Source organism: Meleagris gallopavo, chromosome 3 (assembly GCF_000146605.3).
Source record: "Meleagris gallopavo isolate NT-WF06-2002-E0010 breed Aviagen turkey brand Nicholas breeding stock chromosome 3, Turkey_5.1, whole genome shotgun sequence".
Classification (NCBI taxonomy): Eukaryota; Metazoa; Chordata; class Aves; order Galliformes; family Phasianidae; genus Meleagris; species Meleagris gallopavo.
This window is the reverse complement of record NC_015013.2, coordinates 12,655,927-12,680,394: the sequence shown is the minus strand read 5'-3', so window position 1 is coordinate 12,680,394 and position 24,468 is coordinate 12,655,927. Positions and strand designations below refer to the sequence as shown.

Here is a 24,468-nt window from a genome sequence, read left to right as displayed (position 1 = left end):
TTTTGTATCCATTGCTTTCTGTTCCCATGACTCAAGAATTTTCTCTAATACTAAATTGTGATTGGTTGAGGGCTGTGATTTACCTTTGGAGATCACAGCTGATCTGAAACCTCTGGAGAATATAAGTGCTCTATATATGTGCAAGTTCTGTAGTAAGATTTTTAAGGACTATACAAAACCTAAGTTTGGGATGATGGAGGGATTAACTTGTATTGCTGGGCAGATGTAACCAAAGGGAATTGATTATACCCAATGCATTTTGAATCCTAAGCAGATTTGTGTGCCCTTTACATGGAAGCAAGGACCATTGGAGTACTGCATGACTGTATAATCATGTAGTCAAAATATGTTTGAGGAATGTGAAAGTATACAGCTGCCTGAAACCAAATTTCTTTATATTATGGTTATCTCATGAACATAAACAGTACGTAAAATTTTAATTCCCTTGTGTTTTAAGTTACGGCCTGATAGTTCTGAGGAATGAATAAGACTACTTTAAAATGTTAGCCAGAACTTTAATACAAGATCTGACTTTGCAGTAAGTAAAATAGCCTGCCTAGCAGAAAGTATATAAATTCACTTTACCTTTATGCATTTGTCTGACTTTACACTTTCAGCAGAATCTTCATGTACATTAAACTTACCACTTCTTTTCCTTGAATTCTTTCTGGGTTCCTTTTTTGGTTGCCAGCTCCTTTTGCAGTGATTGCTTTTTAATCAGTGATAAAGTATTAAGAGTTGTTGCTTCCTGAATTGACTTCTCTGGAACTAGCAATTCAACAGAAAAGCAATCGACAATCTCACTGTGTGCTAGCGTGATCTCAACTTTTCCTACCAGTTCATGCTCAGCCTATGATGTCAAAATGAGTAAAACAGAAATACTTCTCAAGTCACATATGTGCTTGTTTATAAGTAAATGGTAAGCAAGTTTTCATGAGAACGTCGTCTAAGGACTTATTTATTTAATTTACTAATGGAAGTTAATGAAACATACTTGTGTCTATGTAGTCAATCTCTTTCTAGGTCCATCTGGCCAGACATTTGAGAAATACAGTCACTTTCAGATTGAACTTCTTAGTGAGCTTGTTGCAAAGACAGCTGTACCAAGTCAGTTCAAGCTACCCATATCTGTTAGTGGAAAAACTACTGGTAGAATTTATGATTAAAAATAAGTGTACTACATCATAGAGTATAACATATAGTTAACCTACCACACACATACATGTTCATGTTTCTTCTCTGTTGTGACTGTCTCTAAAAAATGTCCACATAGATAAAAGCAGCCATAAACTCATTGCTAATTTATGGCTCTACACAAATACATCTGCTGGGAAAAGGCTTCCAATAACTTTTCAATGCAGTCAAACACTGAACTGAAAAAAACTTTGTTTCTGTCACACAGTCTGTGGGCAAAACTCATTTGCAGGAATTTATTACATCCCTAGCTAAATAATTGGTCTTTATCTCAGTGTATTTATATTTTTTCTAGGAATTACATAATTTATACATAAGCTGAAACTGTCATGTGTATGTCTTGGAGTCTTGTAGCAATAGTAGTGTTCAGTGATGGTATATTTGTTGAGTGTATATACCTTCTGTGTTGTATCTGTTTCTGTTGGCTTCTGGGGAAATATATTTAAGTTCTGAAAAATAAGAACAAAATTATGCTTCTGCATTGTGTTGCCTGCACTTTTATATTGTTTATAAAAAGTTCATAATCTCATTCAAGGTAACCAAAAGTGCTTTTTGTTGTTACTGTTTTGATTTTCTTTTACTATGAGAAAATCATACCAGAAAGGTGCAATCACATATGCATTTAATATAAAAAGATTTTTGAACATGGATGACATGTGTCATCAAATGTGAAACACTGTCCTGTAAATTCTTCTGCACTTTTGAATACTTTGAAAAGTAAGATATTGCCTTCAAGTATGTTTCAAGGAACATAACAGGCATTTGTTAAACCAAGGTCATTGGTAATCTTGAATCTCTCTACTAATTATTATTTTTTATATTGCATTATTGCATTATTTTCATTGAGCTCATTGAGATAAATGTTGGGATCTTTGTTAACTGCTGTGTTTGTTTCTCACAAAGTTTTCCCTATCTCTCTACTTCTTGTATCTCTCATCACTTTTCCTTGCGTTTCCTTTGATACATTCTTCTCATTTTGAAGAAGTATCATTTCATACCCTTGTTCTAATCAGGTGCTACTGATGAATGACTTCTGTACTGTGTCATTATGTATGTGCTTGTGTGAACCTATATGTGCTAATAACCTTTTAGATTTGAATAGAAACTTGGAGAAAACAACTTTTATTTCTGTATAATTGTACTTAACATACTTGCCTTCAGATTTTCTTAATTTAAATTGTTGGATTTTTGTTTGTTTGTTTTGTCTTTTGTTTTGTATTAAAAGCAACTTTAGCCATCTTGATATACGTTTAGGCTAAATATATAAAAATAGCTTTCTAACAAATCATCACTTTGCAGTCCATTCAGGTAGTTTCTTGTACACTTTTAATGTAATTTCCAATACCAGATTCTGGATGGACTCCCATCCCCCAGGTTTGATCTTGAATGCAAGATACTGCAGCTTTGCATTCATGTCTAAAGTACTTTGTATAGCAGAATTCACCTAGCTTGTGAGCATCAGAGAGGGATTTTATTGACTTTGCAATCTGAAAATGAAATAACTAGGCTTTAAGCTACTTTGGCAAAATTAGTTTCCCAAAATTGGATATAAATTGTGGTAAAGAACAGAGTGGTAAGTGCATTTGGTGATAAATTAAGTGTCCTTAGTGGAATTAATAAACTCGGTGAATTAATTACACTTGCTGGGCCAAGTGTTATGTGTGTGTCTGGACTGAGAAAAATACTGTTGTGTTTTCATCACAAGTGATTTAACTTTTTTTATTCTACTGACTTAAAACAAATGAATTGCATTTTCTATGTGAGTATCTTCAAAGCTGCTTGTAATTTGAAAACTAACATTGCAGAAATCTGCTTTCACAAGCAATTGGCTCACAGGCTATCTCTCTGCATTGTAAGACTGAATAAAAACAAATGGACTGCTGCTGCAAATTGATTGGCCTCTGGGATGGGGATGATGGAAGATCACTTACAAGTAGTCGACCTGATGATGTCCTGTCATGTTAGATAGATACTAGTTCATAGATTATAGAGAATATTCTGATTTACTGTACTTGGTATAGATATTTCCCTTTTTAAAGGGTAGAGTTAACTTAAAATATATTCAGCAATAATGATCCCATGTTTGGATATTAGTAGTATCATAGTGAGTTTGTCCTGTTTTCTGAATGCAGCAGTTCTTCTCTTTAAAGATATTTTGCATAGACAGTGCTTTCTTTCGTATGCACAGTGACAAAATCAAAATGATAGAAGTGATTTTACTTAGTGTAGATTTCAGTCTTTTCATTCCCAGTCATACTGCATCTGAAATACCAGATTTATTTTTATTTGTGAATTGCAAGTTTGTATTTACATTTTGTTGGAACTTGAGCTGTTTTATACAACTTTTTAAACTGTAAACAATTCATCATAGTGCATCTTACTGAAGTAATGAATATTCATTTTTCAGAGGCAGATTTCCTCAAAAAGATTTAGAGATGCTGTTCCCTGGGATGAGTGCTGATTTCACTAGTGAAAACTTCTCTGCTGCATGGTACCTGATTGAGAATCATTCAACAACAAGGTTTGTTGCTACTATATGAATAATTGCTTTAAAAGCATCAAATAGATTTTCTTGTATAGTAGGTGTGTCATTGGTGATTGACATTAAAGTAACATACCTGTAGTCTCTACTGTCTGTGGTATTTCTGTTTGGCTTTAGACTGGAATCAACAAGGACAGTTTGCTCAATGTGTTCACGATGGGAATATCAGTTTTAACCAGACTTGATTTGTGGCCTAATTTTTTTTCTGTGTGTGATGGCAGTTGCCTTGCTTCAGACTTGCATACCTCTATGAACAAAGAAATTAAGTAACATGGATTTGAGTGGAAATTCCAGATGCTAACTTATGACTAGAGGCTCAGGATGAGGATGCTAAACAGACTAAGAGTAAAACTGTTAGTGATATCCATCAGCTTCAAGTTAACTTCTATGGAAAATGCTGCAGTAGGAAGAAGATGGACAACTGAGTAAATTTGGGGTGTAAATCTTAAAAATCTTGACAGTTCTTCATTATTATATCTCATACACAGTAATGTGTGCTTACACAGTTACCTCACATGTATACTTCTGCATGTGTGAGTTATGAAACTTCTGTTTGTTGGTGTTCAGATAATGCTTGAAGCCATTTTTCCTGGAGGATGAATTTTGCTTTCCATTGAGTATTCTGATTAGCAGTCTGAAGGGAAGTACCTTGTGTAATTATAAGATCAGGTGGTTTGGTGTTTTGTTTTTGCAAGGGGGAAGGAATATGTTTTGGTTTGTTCTAAGAGCTCAAAGATATCTCCATTGATCTACCTGGGAAATAATTTAATTTACTCTCAATTTATGGTAGATAAAGAAGTCAAAACAATGAGAGATCATTGTTACCTAATATACACACAAAGGTGGTATCTTTTGAAATAAGTAACTAAAAGAAGGGTGATTTAATTGTATTTAACACAACAAAATCACTTCTTCAGAAACCATTAGGTTTTTATAAAGCTGAGAAGACAATACAGTAAGAAAGAACAATCAACTTTTGATGTGTTTTTAAGAAGTTTGCTGTAAGCTTTGCCATTGTGTTGCTCATTTATGTGGGTAGCTGTAACACTGCCAAGAGAGATGTAGGACAGATATAGAGAGATGGAGGACAAAGTGATTGCAAAGCTCTGGCTACAAAGATGAAGAACATGGGGGCCCAGGTATTTTCTTTGATTTACAGGTGAAGCGTAGAAAGGTTGAGTAGTAGTGGATGCATCCTGTAGGTTCACAGCTGGTTGTAGAACTAGTTTGAGAGGTGGCATTTTTCACTTCCTTTACTTCTATAACCATGGACTTTCTATTGATGAATAAGGGCTGTCAGTGAGAAATGTGATTCATCTAAAATAATGAAAGGGAAACGTTTTTTGCCAGCGGATTTGCAGTTTGTGACAAAAACTTCAAATTGGAAATGTCAGGTAATTGTGATAGCAGCTTGTAGATATCTGAAGGTACAGAGATCAGAGTGCTGCGTGTATGGCTCTACGATGGAACTGAGAGAGCTGCTGAGAAAGTCAAAACCAACTGAAAGTGCCCAGCTTCAAGTGACTTTACATGCTTACGGTCTGGGAAACAAGTAAGGGGAACTCTAGCTCCACACGTAGATTTAGACAAGAACATTACTGGAGTAAAATGGGGTAGCCCTGGAGTTCTGTGATGGATACAAACAGGCTTTCTGGGGAAGATGCCTGGGTAAAAAATGACAAGGACTTGATCTTTGTGAATGAGCAACTTGAAAATTTTCTATCGTAGTGGAATGGGTAGCAGGATGGTTGAGTGCTGGCTGAAGAGACCAGGAAAGGTGACATTACAGTAAGATGAGGAAGTAAACAAAATAATGTTTAATTGACTTGAGATAATCTCTCTCCATAGAGCTCGCCCTGCTTCTTGTAGAAGATTTTAACCTCCTCGATATTTCCTGAAAGGGCAACATGGTGGGATGCAAAGCAGTCTTTGTGGAATGACCCAGAGTTAGGTGATGGTAGTACAGACAATGATCTGGTGTTTGAAATATGCCATAAATACTAGTTAGCAAAGTAAATTGATTCTTATTACCATGGAATATAAACAGCAGCATAATGTAATGGTTGCATCTCTAATAAGAGGAGGTGTCAGCAAAAACACTGATTTTGCTGATGGTAAGTACTATGAATTGATGTTACCTTGTATGGTCCCATTTTACCCTGTACTACACCAAAAAGTCCATTGTCGTCTTAACATGAAGCTTCCTATTAAGAAATATTTTCAATGTTGTTTCGTTGTTTTTTGTTTGTCTTGTTTTGTTTTCAAGTATCAGCATAAATTTTTAATCTTGGGGGTAGGGGGGAGAACACCTTTAAATTTGTATTTGAATATCAACAGCTTTTAAGTCACGGTCACCTCAGTCTAGTAAAATAATAAGATTCATATTGCTTTAGAAAATTTAAAATTTTAGCATTGAAAATTCAGAAAGTTTGGAAACATTAAATAGAAGAATGATTCAAAAGATAGGATAAATCTAACCATGTTTTGAGTCTAACTGTATCTTTAAGAAACAGTTTTTTTCCCGCTTGAAAATGTCTTATTTTAGAAATATTCTGTTGCTATTAATTTGAATTATTTGCCCTGTATAATTTGTGCTGCTGTACAGGAAATACAGAGGAAAGATTTAGTTCTTGTCCTCTATGTAACCTCAGGTATTGGAAGTGCTAAATGTGTGGTGCACCCATGTTTTGCTTAGCTTATGTATGTTTTTTCCTTTAAGGAAATTCTTTTTAAGTAATCAAAATAGCGTTTTATTATTTTTTTTCCCCAGCAACAGCCTGACAAATATAAATAAACTATTTAGACATACAATTAGATCATCAGATAACGTGAAACAGGGCTTAAAAAGGATCCTGTACAGATTTTTGTTAGTTTGAAAAAGCTGGTGGTAAGTACTTCTTGTATGCCCAAGTAGACTAATCCAATCATTGAGTAATATGCAGATGGAAACAGGAAATACAGCAGAAATGTTGTGACATTGTTGGTATAAAAAGTAAAGTGCACCAGTGTTCTTTTTTTTTTTTAATCCCCCTGCAGGTGGTGATAGCCTCCTTACTGCCTGATCTAAAGTTTTTTGTTTTGTTTTTTTCTTACCGTATCTTCTGTTTCAAATGGACAAAGGCTATTGGTGGAATTGCTGTATATCTTAATTTCCTTAATTCATTGTTTTCTTCTGCACCCAGAGATACGGTGTAGTTTTTACATTTGATTCTTTTGTATTAGGGAGATGGGTTTGTCCTACAGGTAGGATAAAAGACTTTTTAAAGGTGAAAATCATGTGTTTGCATTTCTGAGTTTGTTTGTCATTGTGCTTTTATAACGAATCTAGGAACGTAACTAATGAGAAAAAAATTCTTCACTCAGAGGGTGGGAAGGCACTGGCACAGGCTGTCCAGGGAAGTTGTGGATGCGCCATACCTGGAAGTGTTCAACAGCAGACTTAAGAGGTTCCTGGGCAGCCTGATCTAGTGGATGGCAACCCTGCCCATGGCAGAAGGGTTGGACCTAGATGATCGTGGAGATCCCTTGCAACCCACGCCATCCAATGATTCCATGATATTGCAGCTATTTGTGAAAGATAAAAATGTGAAATCAAATATAGACTGAAAATAGTCTAGAAACATTAGGAAACGAAGGTGAAAAGAAACTGATTATATAAATAATAAGTTGAATAGTAGTATTGTAGTAGTACTTCGAAGCCCCCTCAAAAAAAAAAAAATACAGTGGGCCTCCTACGAAAGCACTTGATTTCATAACACAGTAATCCATTCAGTTTTTCTGTATGTTTGCACCAGTATTATCTTTGACTCCTAGCTATTTTTGCAAACTGGCATAAAAATATTGAAGCAATTCAGAAAATGTAAACGTTTTGTGGACAAATCTGTACTTAAATGTCAATACTAAAGAAACTTCTAATATTGCAGTAGTCAGTATAGTGTACTAAGTGTAGCTTACTAGCACCTATTTCATGCAATAAAGGCAGTTAGCTAAGAGCAGTGATGCGTACTTAGAAGAAATTTCTTAACTAGTTTGTGCCATAAAAATTGAATTCCATTTCATGCAATTGGAACCTTCCATTTAAGTTTAAAAATTAAAAACAAAACTGAAAAAAAATAACCCACCATGTTTCAGACTAAGAGTAAATAGTGATTATCATGAATCAAACTAGTTAGTAATTGCTCTCTTTAACAGCTTACGCAGCAGTGGCTGTCTTTATTTTCCAAGTAACTTGTTCTATTTATTCATTAGGTGACCTTATTTGTTGTTTGAATGCAATGATGCGTTTTGGTTTTTCTTTTCAGTTTTGATCAGCTCAAAATGGCTGTTGTGCACTTGAAGAAACAAGCAAACAAGAAAAGTGAGGGGAGTCTGGCTTATGTGAAAGGAGGTCTCAGCACATTTTTTGAAGCACAAGATGCTCTGTCAGGTAAATTTTACTTAGTAAATATGGTATAAATGAAAAGTTTGTATCTGCACATGTGGTTGAATTTAATATTAAAAACATTGTTCTTTGCAGTCTTTTCTGGAAGCATACAAGTCTGATCTCTGTGTTACTTTGATCATAAGCTGAGACAGGCTAGCTTATTGCTATGGTATATTTGCAAATGATGGCACAGAAAGTATGACAGGAATTGAAGGTGTTGTTTTTTTTTTTTGTAAACTATACCCCACAAATCCAGAAAAGTGAGGAAATGTGGAACAAGAAATGTTATTAATATGTTTTACAGACTACAGGAACATAAAAGCTTCTATTCCATGATGCTTATCCCATAATCAGACTGTGTTATTTATATGAAAATTTAGTACCCACAGATTTAGGAAATTTTTCCACTTTTATATTCTGTTTAGCACAGAAAAAATAGGCACACTAAGGAGATTACATTTAGTTGTCTTTCTCTGTATACATAGTTGTGTGTGTGTGTGTGTGTGTATTTATGTCTATATGCGTAAATACATCCACATTTACTTGAAACATAAAATGTCTCTCAGGTAAAAGTGTAACTAGATAGGACTACAGTACCTGCTGACAAGGACTGTGCTGGCTAAGAAAGTGACTCTAGTGGGCCATTTCCAATGGCTTTGATGTTTACTACTATGCAGCATACGTGTGTACAGTGTAACTATTATTCATAAGTTGCTCTGAAAGTAATGCCTTCTACTTATTTCCACGGAATCTGGTACAAAAAGAATACCATTATTTGATCAAGCAAATTCTCATCTACAAAACACTTTTTCAATGTAGTCACCACCATTAGCTACACATTTTTGCCAGCGATATATAAAAGTCTGCATGCCGTGCTCGTAAAAAATCTTCTCCAGTGCAGGTGACCCACTGATGCTGTCACCACTGCTGAAACACAGCCTACCACTTCACTGTGGTGACATCTCATGGTCTGCATAAATATTCAGCAAGCATCAACAAATGTCAAGGGGTGCCACTTTTTCCACATAGAGGAATTCATATCTTTGCTTCATATGCACTTGTGTCCCACTGTTTTGTCAGATTGCCCCTCTGCTGCCATCTGTCACATGGCAACAAAATGAAATGGAATATTGGTGGGAAGGTTCAACTTGTATTGCCATGTCATCAACATCCACCACTGATATTGTGGGCCAGCATCATAAACTAGGAGGCATTACTTTCAGAGCAGCCCTCGTGTATTGAAGGATTTCCATTTTTCATTCTGTATTATGGGTACCATAGACTAAGTAAACTTCTATCCATCTCTTCATAGCTTCACTCAAGCTAGCACTTCTGTTGGTTTTGAGAACACTGCTTTGGATAAATACTGCTTTTCTGTTGCCCTACTTAGAGGCCACTTACTAACCACCTGATATCCACTTCTGTGTCTCAGGAAGAAGGGAAAGAAGTACCGTTTCACTTGGTATTCCACTCATAGTCCTGCCCAAGATTAAGACCTGCGACATGACCTTCAGATGACAGTATTTTCCCAAGTGGTTGATAGCTTTTGTCTATCCACCTAATTTAATCATTCTTAGATAACTTCTTTTCCACAGATGCAGATGTGTATGCTTTGAGAGGAAAGATCTCATTTTAAGAAATCTGACAACTCTTCTCACAACAGATCTTAACTTCTTACTATCTCTTTTGCCCCATCCAGAACTGAGCTGATACAGATCAGTTTTGAAAACTATGCCCTAAATTTAGATAAGACTTCAGTAACGGAAGAGAAGAATTGAAGGTTTTGGTAGAAATAGTAAAGGTGGTAGTCATATGAAAAGACATGAGGAAGAATGAGTGTGTGGCATTTTTTAACTCGGTTTTAACCAATTTTTTATTAAGTGCTAAGAATTCAAACTGAGATTAGGCTATTTTTAATCGGATTTCTTCAGTATCTTGAAAATCCGAAGTGCTACTTTTTTGTAATAGTTAAAAACCCTAAATTATCCTGAACAATTATAAAAATGTGGCTTGTTTCTCACATCCAAATCTATTAAATACTCCCAAGGATACTGAGTTAGTTTTATTTCCCAACAGTTACTGCTATGGAAAAAAAGCAGATGAATATGTGTTACCTTCTAAGATTATTTTTTGGACTAGTGAAGACTTAGTAGCATTTACGGAAAGTTAATGCAAATCATAAATATTGTGGCTTTTCTAGAAAGGACACTATTTTTTTTCTTGTCCCGTCTATTAAAATAGAGGCTTCTTGTCTTTGTAAACTGCTTGACTGATAAATAGAGAGGCCAAACAGCTATTTGGAATGTGAAAAAAATACTAATGAAATAATAGAGAAAGCAAAATTATTTATTTCACTAAGTGCTCCGTTCTGAATTTTAACTTTTGATAGATGTAATAGTGTTTGGCATCTCTTATCCATGTTTATTTTACCTAAAATTAGAGTTTATCCATGTAGTCCTTCAAATGAATTACGAACTTAAAAATTTGGAATGATTCGTGATTGGTGCCACTTTTAATCTGTAACCAAAATGTCTTGTTTTGTCTTCCTCACAGTAACCTCCCTTAAATATTCAAAAGAAAGCAGACTTATATCTTGAGTTGTTGTAAATGCTGAATTAAAATAGTACTAAGAAAGAAAGAGAATGACTTTGATATTGTAAAAGAAATTCGGAGACTTCAGATCTTAATATCTTCAATATCTATACATTCAAAGATGTAACACTGGAATTCAAGGAATATAAAAACTAATGCTTTAGTTGTTAACTTCTGAGACTAAATTGTTCATGAGAACGCATTGCAGATCACAACTGTCTTTTCTGGTATTTTAACATGCATTTTTCTTCTGAGATTTCCTATTAATTGGCACATGCAGAAGTGTTTTGGATTCTTTTCAGTCTAAATAAACTTACTGCATTTGAATTTCAGGTTTGTAGTTCAGAATTACTTGTTTGCCCTTTCTTCCCCCTTATGCAGAATGTTCTTGAGGGAGTTTAAGTGGAAAAAAAAAATTACTTCTTTTGAGAGAGCTCTACTGTCAAAAGCAACGGCTAAGTTGCATGTCAAGAATGTTCCAGTAGCAGCAAGAAAAATGGAAATCTTTGACACAGTCACCCAGCTTTCATGGCAGATGTCATGGCTTTTCTCCAAAGTGTTTCGTTACTACATTTTCCTCAAAGGAAAAGTGCAAAGAATTCAGGATGAGCGTTACTAGAATTGTTTCTGGAGGAATAGGTCAGATGCAAAATTAAAAACAAACAAAATCAAAAGAAGAGCAAACAAGATACTGTCTAGGCAAGTAACTATGGAATTCAAGCTCTTTAGCAGAAGAATAATTAATTAAAAGTTCCAATATATTCTGACTACACAGCATTTATACAAGATGATATGATGCCATTTTTCTGTTCACACACAAGGGTGAATTTGTTTTATTTTGTAATTTAGAAAAATACCCCTAGAATTTGTATCTGCATAAAGCTAGATCAATATTAGTTTGTTTGAAAACTGTAAGCTGACTTCATCACAAGCTGATAGGGACACAGCCTCCATTTGATGAACTGTCACTGTTGCTGAACATAGGACTGTTGCAAATGGAAAGTGTCTGAAGGGAAGACCATTCTATCTGTTTTCCAGTGACGTTTAAATGCCCTGAGCTGCTTGGGATTCGGTTTCAGTTGTTGTTTTATCTTTTTTTTAATTGTAATTATTCAATTCCTTTGGGACGATATTCTAAAATCATACATGTTCTCTGAAGAGAGCATGTTGATGGGGAAGAATTTAGGCATTCAGTTTTCTTCTCCAGATACCCTAGAGTGATTTTTCCAGCCCCAGTGACTATGCCTTATAAACTGTAGATCAGTTCCATTTCTCTGTGGGATTTTGTAGTGTGTTGTTACTTCTCTTCGTTCTCTCTGCATTGTTGGTACAGGATGGTACTTTTTGTAGGGAGCTCACTTGTTTTACTGTTTCATATTCATCTATTTGCATATCTGTTTGTATGTGCTTTTTTAACTCATACACTGTGAACAAAGCAAATATAAGAACTCGATCAGGAAAACTCTGAAGTACTACTCATTTTTTTGTTTAGCTTTTTCGCTAGCAGGGATCAGTAAGAACAGTCTGATTTTAAGCGTGCTGTCAGATTGCATTACACATATACATTGGTTTTAAAATTTTCGCCAGAATGCAGCAAAAAGCCTGAGATTTATACCAGGTTGCTTGTTGGTTGGCTACCCTGCCTGTGGTAAAGGCGTTGGAACTAGGTGATCTTTAAGGTTCCTTCCAATCCAAGCCATTCTGTGATTCTATGATTCTGTTATGTTACGTGAGTTGGAAAGGGTTTGCTAAGAAAATAAGCGGTTGAATAAGCCAGAACCCTTGTTTGTTTGGTTTAATTTCTTGGAAAATAGAATTGCCTTATCAGATCCGCATGTCTCGCTGTCTGCTAGCTTGGCTGACAGTTTGACAGTGATTGTGTCACAGCAGAGATGTTCAACGGGAAGTTTGTTTCATCAGCTGAAGGGAGCTGTAAGCTGAGTTGAGGGGGACTGGCCACATAAGCTTGACCCACTTGTCAACATCACGGAGTTCAGCTGATTTATTTCCCATAATTCTAATTGCAACCTAGAAAGCAGCATTCCTAAAAGGGCTACTGTTTATATACTTGTAGAGATATAATGTTTTACTACCATAAGCAAATTGTGTTCCACACAGAATCGTCTGGAAAGCTAGAAAATGAATTTACTTTGAATGTACTTCTTTAGAAGTGCTTTAGAAACCTTAGACTGCAGAGCTTCTTTTTATTTTAGTGATGACAGTAAAAAATAAATAAACAAATAATGGCCACTTCAGTTGCTCAATTCCATAAAAACATGCAAGTATGACGTTCTTATTGGCAAATAAAGACAATGCGGTGTGTTCTTCGAAGCATGGATATCTAAAATGAGTTTGAGCTTTAAATTCAATATTTCTTTAGACCTAAGCATTTGCTTAAACCAAATTCAAACACATGATTAGCACCCAAGGTCATACAGCTGAATTTAAAAAGGTAGAATAGGTCTGTGTTCAGTGTTTTCAGTGTGGCATTGCTATTAACGTTATCGTCTCCCTCCTGCTTCAAGCAATGGAATACAGGCTTCATAGAGTAAGAACCGTGTAGAATTATTCCTGGTAATTTTCAATATGGAAATTTGTAGAGAACAAGAAAGAATGGGGCTGTGGAAACAAGCGGCCTGTGATAAGCTTGGATATTGTGCGTATGCCATATATCTGACAGCACATCAGGCCACCTCAGAGTTACAGTTCATGTGCATGCATGCGCTCAACAGTAGATGCAGCTTACATGATTTAAGAATTAAGATCCTGCCTCTGAGTAGCCATGAAACAATAGCTGATATGCTCTGAGTTCACCATGGAGTTTTCCAAGGGATACTCATATCTGAAGGATTAAGGTATTTGTGCCACATTATATGTATGCTGAATAAGAAGCAATTCCACTCTCATTACCATATATTTTGTGTTTGTGTTTATGGGAATTATTGATCAGCTAGGCATAATGGGAAAATGAATTGTTTCCCATTACAGTTTTTTTCTTGAAAACTTATTACTGCAATGCTAAACATAGCAAGGAAAACGTGAGCTTGCAATGAACACTGCCTACTGAGATGAAGATGACCTGATAAAACTTTTCGCGTCAAATAAGTAAATGGTGATGGGTAGTTTAGTGTCAAATGGGTGCTTCCTCTTTATACAATACCTACAATGAACTTTCGTAGTACACGAATTCTTCTATTAACATAACCTTCATAAAAAATAAGGTTCTGGCATAGCATTTTCTAATAATTTTTTTCAGTGTCTCAAGCAAAGAGGTAGTATCATTAGAACAAGTGGAAAACAGGAATAGTCTCTGTCCAGAGTGAAGTTTCTGTTGCCCAAGCCTGTACCTGTTTTTATGCTGAATGCTCATACTGTTTCCTTTTAAGCAGTGCTCCTTTTAGAGATGTAAGCTGTTAACAGTAACTACTAGCAGAGTTTCTCCAAATAGGTGAAGTCATGACAGCTTTTAGCTGTCTGTTGTGTTCTATGAATCTGGGATTTTCAGGTAAATGAAAATTTGTTTACATTTGAAAAATATTAAAAAGCATAAAAGGAAAGACCAGCTTTGCACTTGCTGCTTTCATGTAGTAAATGTTGCAGTTGATAAAAAGTATGCAAAAAATGACCTTTGATTAAATTTGGGTCAGACTTAACCTACAGATAATCAGCTTAATTTCACACAGAATCACACAGGAACACCAAAGTTGAAAAAGACCTTCAGGATCATCCAGTCCAACCATCCACCTATCACCAATAGTTCTCACTAAACCATGTCCCTCAACACAAAATCCAAACATTCCTTGAACACCTCCCTGGGCAGCCCATTCCAGTGCCTGACCACTCTTTCAGAAAAGTAGTATTTCCTAATGTCCAGCCTAAATCTCCCCTGGCACAGCTTGAAGCCATTTCCTCTGTTCTATCACCAGTTACACGAGAGAAGAGGCCAACCCCCAGCTCACTACAGCCTCCCTTCAGGTAGTTACAGAGTGCAATAAGGTCTCCCCTGAGCCTCATCTTCTCCAGACTGAACAATCCCAGCTCTCTCAGCCACTCCTCCTGAAGCCTGTGCTCCAGACCCCTCACCAGCTTTGTTGCCCTTCTTTGAACCTGCTTCAGGACCTCAATGTCTTTCTTGCAGTGAGAGGCCCAAAACTGGACCCAGTACTGGAGGTGCGGCCTCACCAGAGCCGAGTACAGGGGGACAATCACTTCCCTGTTCCTGCTGGCAACGCTGTTCCTGATGCAAGCCCAGGATGCCATTGGCCTTCTTGGCCACCTAGGTACACTGCTGGCTCATGTTCAGCCCAGCATCAATCAATACCCCCAGGTCCATTTCGTCTACGCAGTCTGCCAGCCACTCCACCCCAAGCCTGTAGCATTTCCTGGGGTTGTTGTGGCCAAAGTGCAGGACCCGGCATTTGGCCTTGTTAAACCTCATCCCATTGGCTTCAGCCCAGCTATCCAGCCTGTGCAGATGCCTTGCTACCCCCAGGCAGATTCACACTTCCAGCCAACTTGAGGTCATCCGCAAACTTACTGAGGGCACACTCAATGCCCTCATCCAGGTCATCAATAAAGATGTTGAAGAGGACAGCCCCCAGCACCGACCCCTGGGGAGCACTACTTGTGACCAGTCGCCAGCTGGATTTAGCTCCATTCACTACCACTCTCTGAGCCCGACCTTCCAGCCAGTTCAGTACCCAGCCACGAGTGTACCTGTCCAAGGCGTGGGCTGCTAGCTTATGCGGGAGAATGGAGCATGACTCAATTTTTATTTCAGTGAAATTTTTAACATACAAGAAACATTTGAAAGCTGATTTTATTTCTGCTGTTAGTTTTCATGTATGCGGAAGGGTTAGCACTGTGTTAGTAAAAATAATAAAATAATAATAAAAAAAGGAGGATCCTAGAATCATCACAGAATCATAGAATGGCTTGGATTGGAAGGGACCTCAAGGATCATCAAGTTCCAACGCTGCTGTCACAGCAGTGTTGCCAGCCGCTAGACCCATGTACTAGATCAGATTGTCCAGGGCCACATCCAACCAGGCCTTAAGCATCTCCAGGGACAGCACATCCACAATGTCTCTGGGCAGCCTGTGCCAGCACCTCACCACCCTCTGTAACAAACTTCCCCCTGATGTCTAATCTAAATCTGCCTTCCTTTAGTTTAAAACCATTCCCCCTCATCCTATCACTATCTACCCATGTGAAAAGTTGATTTCCTTCATGTTTATAAATATTAAATATTGGAAAGCCTCAGTGAGGTCTCTACGTAACCTTCCCTTTTCCAGGCTGAGCAAGCCCAGTTCCTTCAGCCCATCTTCATAGGAGAGGTGCTCCAGGCCTTTCAGTCATCCTCGTTGGTTTCCTCTGGACCCTCTTCAAATGAGGAACACGAAGATTATAGCAGTTTTCATGCTCTAAAATTGTCAAGCATCCTGGTGTGGGCCCAGGTCCAGTCCTTGAATCTTAGTTGATCTAAAGATGCTAATAAACCTTGTTTTGAGGTCTGTTTTTGAAGTATTTGCCTGAAAATGTCACACTTGCTTATATATAATCCTCTGTGAGGTCTATTAACTTTTCTCTCACATTGTTGTTAAACAACACTTGGTCTCTTATTTGCATAAAACTTCCCCTCCTGACACTGTGCCTTAATTTTGTGGTTATTCTTTTTTTATTCTTTTAAAATTTTGTAGTGTTGTGTAATTAAACTTGAAAAAGTAAATGCTAGAGAAACAAAATACAAAATGCAATTAAAGAGAATATTATCTTTACTTCAGTATTTTGGCTTGACTTAGCAGTGTTTATCAAAATAAGGCCGAGTTTGCCTGCAATTCACAAAAATATCTGGAAATTCTCTGAAAAAAATTATACTTAGCAGTACAGGCTATTGGCCAGAATAACAAACTTTTCATTATGTAAACCTAAAGTAACTAATGTATTATCACTGCTTCTGATACGCTGTCTGTATGTACTGCATTATGCACTATATACGGTTACGCACTCCTGTTGAATCCGTTCAGAAGAGTTTTTATCCTATGTACTGGTGCTGTCCTCATCAGTGACGTTGTTTTGTTCAAATTACAGAAAATTGTTACATCTTTTTAAAAAGCAAACCAAAGGCATTCAGTCATTGCCATGAATGCTGGAAGCATGTTAACATGTGTTCTTCATCCTTTCATTATTGTTCTTTGGTGCCGAATTGTTTATGGTTACCACATGAGATCTTTTGAACTACTTTGCTGAGTCAGTCTTTCCTTTTTGTCAGTTCTTTTTCTTCTTTTTTTTTTCTATTTCTGTATCTGACTGAAAAGCTTTGGTACATTTTGGGTACTTTTTCTTCTTTAACCATTTTGTGCAAAAGGGTTAGATTTTCAGATATGCTAAGTGCATGTATAACCTCCTTTCATCAGAAAATAGTAGAAAAGTTGCATGTGTGTCACTTCAAGATGAGTTAGACTGAAGATGTTTTTAGAATACTACTCTTGGTGTTTAGCTCAAAGTATGTTTTTTATATATCTAATGAGTAAATCAAGAATGCCTTTGGTGAGTCAGGAACTGTATAACCTTGGAAGTGTAGTTTAATTTGCTACAGATTTACATTTGCCAAGTAGTAAACCATATCCTTCCTTAGATTAAATAAAATTGTTTTCAACACAAGCAACAATAAATTAATTGCTAGTTTATTTTACTGCAAGGCCTGTGCTATCGTTTATTTGCCAGGCTGAACTTTGCATATGTTTTGGGGAAAAAAATAACTGATTGAAGAATTTAGTCATAGGCAGAAGATTTTGAGCTCTAAACTTGTCTCTTCACTATTACAAGTTAGTTATATTGCTGTAGCTGTGAAGCTTGCAAGCCTTTAAATATTCTTACTTAACTGAACAACTTGAGCACATACAGGCAAAGATAATACAAAACACAGTTAATTTTCTGGCCCTGGTTAAAGCATCTAGACCAGATCCTCTGCTCGTTTATTCTGTGCTACTCACAGTAAAATTTATCAGTAATGGTAAACAGTCTGTCCTAAGTTTCCTACTGTTAATCCAACTAAGACAAGGGTAACTGGTAGTTCAAGAAAAATATCCTGCCCAACCCTCCTTTCTTTAGCCCTCCAAAGGGAGCCCTTCTTACTGTCTATTCATCGCTGCCTGCAGAATGAAACTGCAGTTCAAGTGGCTAGTGTGGAAAATATAAGCTGGCTTTCCATCAGCCCTGTGCTCCTTCCTCTCTGCTGGTATGGCAGTAGTGCAGCCAAGGCAAGGATTAGGCAAGTTCACTAATAAATAAAGAAAACTCCTTTCTTTACCAAGTTAATTTTCCACCAGATTATCTCACCTTTCCTGCACTACAGCCATGTGATTGGTAGATTCAGCAAAGCATGTAGGTGCAAGTGTTGAAGAGGACTGTCCTAGGCAGCAGCAGCCCACTACTGCATGGACTTGGTCTAAGACAAAAAAGGGCATTTTGAGTATCTTTGTATTCCTTCCAATCAGATTAGGTCTACGCGTATTTTCCTTGACTGCGTAGTGTTTTGCTTGACTGAACTTTTAACTCAGAGACGTTTTGTCTGATTCTCATAGAAGGAACGTGTACTTTGTTTTTTACTTTGAAAACTTTTCTTGTAAGCCCACTTTGCCATACGTATGAATGCACTTATTGCAAAATTTGAATACAAAGTGTAAAAATAGCTTAGGTGAAGAAAGTAATGTATTAAACATATAAAAGGAATGCAGCAATTTCCTTTTTGTGCACTCAGAGTAATTTAGGTAGCTCCACACATTTTATTCAGTATGTTCTAAGATACTTTATTTTAGACAGTGGTCCAAAACTCTCTTGGTTTATCCTGCCTGTTAGTATGCCTTTACCTGTACTCCACAGTGTTTTTCACCTCTCTGAAACTTAATACTCTGGTTTTTGTTTGCATTGTTGGCATAATTTTCTGTCTGAGCACATATATGAGTTGACTTAATGTGACAGTTTTTCCTACGTTTACATCACCGATGTTCTGAAACTAAGAATCTCAAATACTGCATGCTGAGTGACAGGCTTTAAATACTACCATGGTGAAAAATGTTACATTCATTTTGAAAGGAAGAAGAGGGAATAGTGCTTCTAGTGTGTATTCTCATCGCAGGGAGATGTGAAAGAGAACTGCTTGGAGAAGATGAGCTTTAAAAATTTCAGGAACTGGTGAATGATCATGACAGAAGTCTAAATAAGTTTCCTTCAAAATAAAATAAAAAACAACAAACATGCAGTTCATATCTTAACATTTTTAAAATTGGTAACATGGTAATTCATTCTCTTTCAAAACTTCTTGTTCTGCTTATTAAAGGAAATCTTCACCATATTTTGCATGTATTTGCAATAAAAGCTGGTTTTGATAGCACTTCAGATGTTATGGTTGGTCTTGGACATTTTGAGGTGTGTCCCCTTCAGGAGTAAGATTGTAATCATTTAGTTAGCAATTACTGCTACGTAATTAATTATTCCACATTAGTTAATTTTAAGAACCCTTGAAACAATATATAACTAACTTTTTCTCTTAAATCTACATCCAAGTAGAAAGCATTTTTTCAGAAAAATGTTCTGTTGAATGAGTTTAAAATATTTAAATTCCTATCATTACACTTTGATACAGTTCCAGTAGTATTTGCAACACTTGACTTGAAAAATATATGCTTATGTTGTGGTTGCTGTTCAGTTCAGAACATGCCTTTCAGTTTTTAATGGCAAAGAGTATAATTGGCTGCACACAAACCCAACTATGCATATAAATGGAATAATATCATTAGAACCCTTAGTGGTTTTGCTACAAAATTGTAGATATATTCTTACAGGTAAGTGGTGTTTATGTCACACGTAAAATAATATACTATTGTTAAGGATGCACAATCTGTAGGATAGATTTTTGTTGTTGTTCCTTAAAATATACAGGGATCTGTTAGTTTCAGATCATTTTGTTAAAAGTGTTGTCTTAAGATCCTAAATCTAGATTATTATTTTTTTGTCTCTAATAAGTTAAATAACAAAAGTGAAAGTGCTGTCGCATTGTCATGAAGGCAAAGCTTATTGAGATCCTATATGTATGATCCATTTGAAGAGTCAAATTTAAGCATTTAAGATAATTGGAATTGGCACTTTTCCTTTTTCCCCCTTGGCTTTTTTAAATGAAAATTCTTCCTTTGAGCAAGTTTTGGAGACTCATAAAGAAAAAGCTAACCTCTTTCAGAATAGCCACCTTCTCTCACTGTTCACAGCAGGACTGATGCCGTAGGATTGCCTAACTAAGGAGGTGTTCACTTTGTCTTTGGTCTGCACCTACATACCACCAAGTAGGGATTCATCCTTTGGATTGAATTGCAGGAATCAGCTGGAGTACATTAGACAAACTCATGGAGTGCGTATCCTGGTTAAGTTAGGAGAATTCGTTTGAGAAACCTTGCCTTGCGAAGTAAACGAAGATAGGCTGAGACAACTGAGAGATTACTTTCAAAACTGTGTTTGTGGTCTGAACTAAAATACATTATTATTCACTTAAAAACAGTGACCAACATCACTGTTTTCAAGGTAGATCAACTTCAGATTACTCTATTGAGAACAAGCAGTCAGTGGTAGGAGGCTTTTTAGTAGTCTCAATTTTTTCTAAAGCAACAGGAGCTTTTGATTGGTGGAGGATTTTACACAGTCTAACAAATTAAAGTTTTTAAGGGGAAATACCATTTTTAAATAATTACTTTATATATGATATATGTAAAGTCTGAGTTGGGGTCACTCAGATTCCCTGTGACTATTTTTTGTAGCCTTTAATTACTGGAAATTCCTTTTCAGTGTGACCAGCATACAAATTTTGCTCTGCAGACTGTAACTATTTTGTGCTTGAATTATGCTTACTTTCCAGAATACTAAATGATTAGTACTTGTACTACAAGATAGCAAAATGCAATTATTTTGCCTCCCTGATCTCCTTTTTTTTCTTGAGCATTAGTGATTTGTTCAAGAATGTAGAGTAAATCTCTGTTAAAGTAATGGTTAAAATTCTGCAGTGTCTGGCTCTGAGCCCTGTCCTCCACTAGACTCTGCTGCGATGAAACGTTTGTATTTTTTATGTTTAACAAGAAAAATAACACTTTATATTGAATTTTAAAAAATGTTTAGAAGTGTCACTTTGATGTAATGTATTCCCACCTATTAAAATGTTCTGCATTTTAACTAGACACTTTATTCCAGCAATCCATCAAAAACTGGAAGCGGATGGAACGGAAAAAGTAGAAGGATCCATGACGCAAAAACTGGAGAATGTACTGAACAGTAAGTTTTGTCCTTCCAGCAGCAACTATTTCTGGATGTTGGACTTTCTAACAAGCTTTACTATATTCCTCAGAATATGGCAGAATGTAGAAAACAGTGCATTCTCTCTTGCTACTTCTTGTTTGATGGTAGCTATTCTAGGTGCGATGGAACACCTTTTGAATAAGTGGCAGTTTTTGCCATGACCATCAGAGGTCAAAATAAAGGAAGTCTAGAGCATTTTCTTTAAATGAATTTTAGGTGTATCTCAGTTACAAGTGTACAGAGAAAACAGCGGAGATATTATGCATAGCTGGAGCCGTAGAAGGATGAGCTAAGCCAAGTACCGAGATCGTAAGACATTTGAGCAAGAGGGAAAAAAACCCAAACTGTTTGCAGAAACAAGATCTGTTAACAGAATCTTTCTCACTTTGTGTTATCATTTAGACTACTTGGAACTAGCATTTGTTTTAGAAACTTTGAAAAGCTCTTGGTACTTTCTTTTCTCTGTATTAGCTGTAAGATCGCATTGAGACAAGTGGCTTGAATTCAGTGCAGTTTGGTATGTGTTTCAGCAGATCAAAAAGTTACTTTTTAATTCTGGGACTTCTGCCAAGATAATTTTACTTTGTTTCATTGTGATTTTTTTCACAGAGGAAGGGATGTTTCCATTAGTGCTGTATCAATAAGCAGCAGTGACATGCAGATAGCTGACTCAGTCTGAGTCTGTTTTGTGAAATCAAGAGAGTGACATGGAAGTTCACTGTTTTTGTTCTCTTGTATGAAGAAAGCTGTGACTGTGTGTGTTTTTGTGTGGAGCACAAATAAAGCAGGCTTTTTTTTTTTTTTGTGAACAGCTCTAGCTTTTTCAGTAATGATGTGGGCTGAACATTATTCCAAAAAAAACAAAACAAACAAACAAAAAAAAACAACCACATGCACACACAATTGCTATAAAGAAGATAATGTGTGTTTGCATGTGCGAAATATAATATGCAGGCTGAATGTTTTTGTGTGTAAGAGGTAGGAGAAAGAAACATTTGCTGGAATTGCTAGTGCTATCTCTAGTTATGTGTTTATGCCATGTCAAGCACTCAGTGCAGATCCTTTGGAGAGCACTTTTCCTTTGACAAAATTACATGACATTACATAACATAAAAAGGCAAAAAAGTGCAGTTTCAAGATTCATGACTCATTTTTGTATGTACTATTATAATATATAATGTAATATATATATAATATATAACCACTTTTCCACTTGATAGCTGAAATCTATATGCAGATAATGCAGATTGTCTTTTACAGACTGGATCTGTAGAGGAACTTCTGCCAGCCACTTCAGAGTGTTATTAAGTTTGGCTCCGCTGTGAAAAAAAATTGGCTGCTTTTCCTTCTGATACTTTGCAAGTCATGATGGGTGGAAGGCAGGGGGGTAGGAATACAAGGATTTAAAGAGAGTAAATAATATTATGCAAAGTAGTTTAGGATCAAAGCTTTGTTTCTTGTCTGACCATTCAAAAGTGTCCTTAGTTACTACTCTGCAAAGAACAGGCTTTCAAGTGCTGCTGTAATCCTTGAGTTACAGGGTCTGCTTTCAAAAATGACTTCAAATCTTCAATTGAATTTTACATTTAAGATATGCACCTACAATCTATGAAAAGACAATTGATGTTGAAAGCTTGATTCAAACTCCTAAGACAAAGGATGCTTTCTACACCTACTAAGCATGCTAAGAGAATGTGCCAAATTATTGGATTGAAATGTCATAAGTTAGTAGAAGTAGAATCTTCTTTAGTAGGTAGAATTGTAGCTGCTTGCAATTTCTGCTAGATTGCTAGATATAATTGGTAAATAACTTACAGAATGTACATTAACAAAAACATACTATAGGCCGCACTTAATTTCACAAAGAATTGCCTCTTACAGGAGGTCAGTCAAATTCCATTATGTCTTGTTTTTGACAGGTTCTATGTAAGACAACTGTTGGATAACAAGAGCTTTTTTTATTAATTTGCACAGAGTATTTTGTCTATTTGGAAAGTACAATCAGTCATTCTTTATCCATGAACTTCCTAGTTTACTTTTAGATTATTCATTACTAGTGAACAGATAAATTGTTAATGTAGAAGGGATTTGGGAAGAACAGAGAAAGGAAGAGATTTTACAATGTTTTTCTAAGCCCTAAAAGAGAAACCTATTCTGAACAAAGTATTGAATTAAGGCATTTGATTTAACATATTTCATTTTCTGAGTAAAACAGAAAAGAAGTAAAATAATTTCCTTAAATTGAGGATTTTTACATCATTAATTTTATAGAGATAAATGTGTAGTTTTGAACTAAAAATGGAAATCACTGTGCAGTTGCTGCGGTTGCTAATTGCCTTTGAAAAAAATAATTAGACATTTGATAAGGCATTGAATTAAAGAAATATTGTTCTGTGAATAAAACTTTACTTTGCGAATACAGTACATTTCTTCTTGACTGTTAATGGAATGCATGAGAAGCATATGAGTTCAAACAAACCGAATGTATTTACTCAACTCAAAAATTAACATTTTTTTAAAGCATCAAGAGAAAATAAAATCAAACTTCATCAGTGATCTGTATTTAGATATCCAGCTAGCTGTTTTCATTGTGTATTTCTCCATAATGGGTTAAAGTATTTTATATTAAATGGTATATAGTAGGAATAGCTGTCCGACAAAATATTTTTTTACATCAGGGCTTCAAAATTTCAACGAAGTTTAAACATTATTTAGATATAACAATTATTTTACAAAGACTACTTTTAACATGAACAGGCCACCCACAGTGTTGACTAGAGAAAATGGCATGCAAGCCACCCAGTGAGACTGATGTAATTTTTTTCATCTTTGCTTAAATTATAGTCACTAGACCAGATAATGTAGAAACTTTTACATGCAATGATCAAAAAAAGCTAAAACAGTTCCAGTTCTTTTTTTCTTTTATTGGTTAATTAAAAGTAAGTCACGAGTTGACAAATGCAAATAATCGCGTGCGAATATAAATGAAATACTGTTACTCTCTCAGGAAGTATGGAAAAACTTTGTTGCAAGATAGAATGCATTATAGTTTCATTATAAAAGGTTCTGAGGATTTCTGTATTGAAGAATATCCACAAATAATGAAGAAATGTAATTGCATGAAATTACTGTCCTAGACTTGATCCTGTATATGATGAAACAAAACAGGGCTTTAATGCACTGTGAAGACTACAATTATTCATTCTGTTACAGTGACCAACCAGTTAATTTTTCAGTCATGCCATTGTCTATGATTTAATCATCAGTATTTCTAAAAGTGATTCACTGAAATCAAACATTATTAATCATATTTAAGAATTAATTTGAGAATGCATAAAGTTTGCAGAATTTACAGTCCTAACTCTGGAAGCTGTGG

General features: G+C 35.9%; 1 protein-coding gene across 1 annotated transcript in view; it reads left to right on the top strand.

The window, feature by feature from the left end:
* Positions 1-24,468, top strand: part of EXOC2 (exocyst complex component 2) — a 117,457-nt gene that overhangs the window by 13,490 nt on the left and 79,499 nt on the right. The window contains exons 4-6 of the mRNA XM_003204773.4: positions 3,602-3,715; positions 8,038-8,162; positions 20,988-21,068. Of these exons, the coding sequence (XP_003204821.1) occupies positions 3,602-3,715; positions 8,038-8,162; positions 20,988-21,068 (320 nt within the window). The remainder of the gene's footprint in view (positions 1-3,601; positions 3,716-8,037; positions 8,163-20,987; positions 21,069-24,468) is intronic.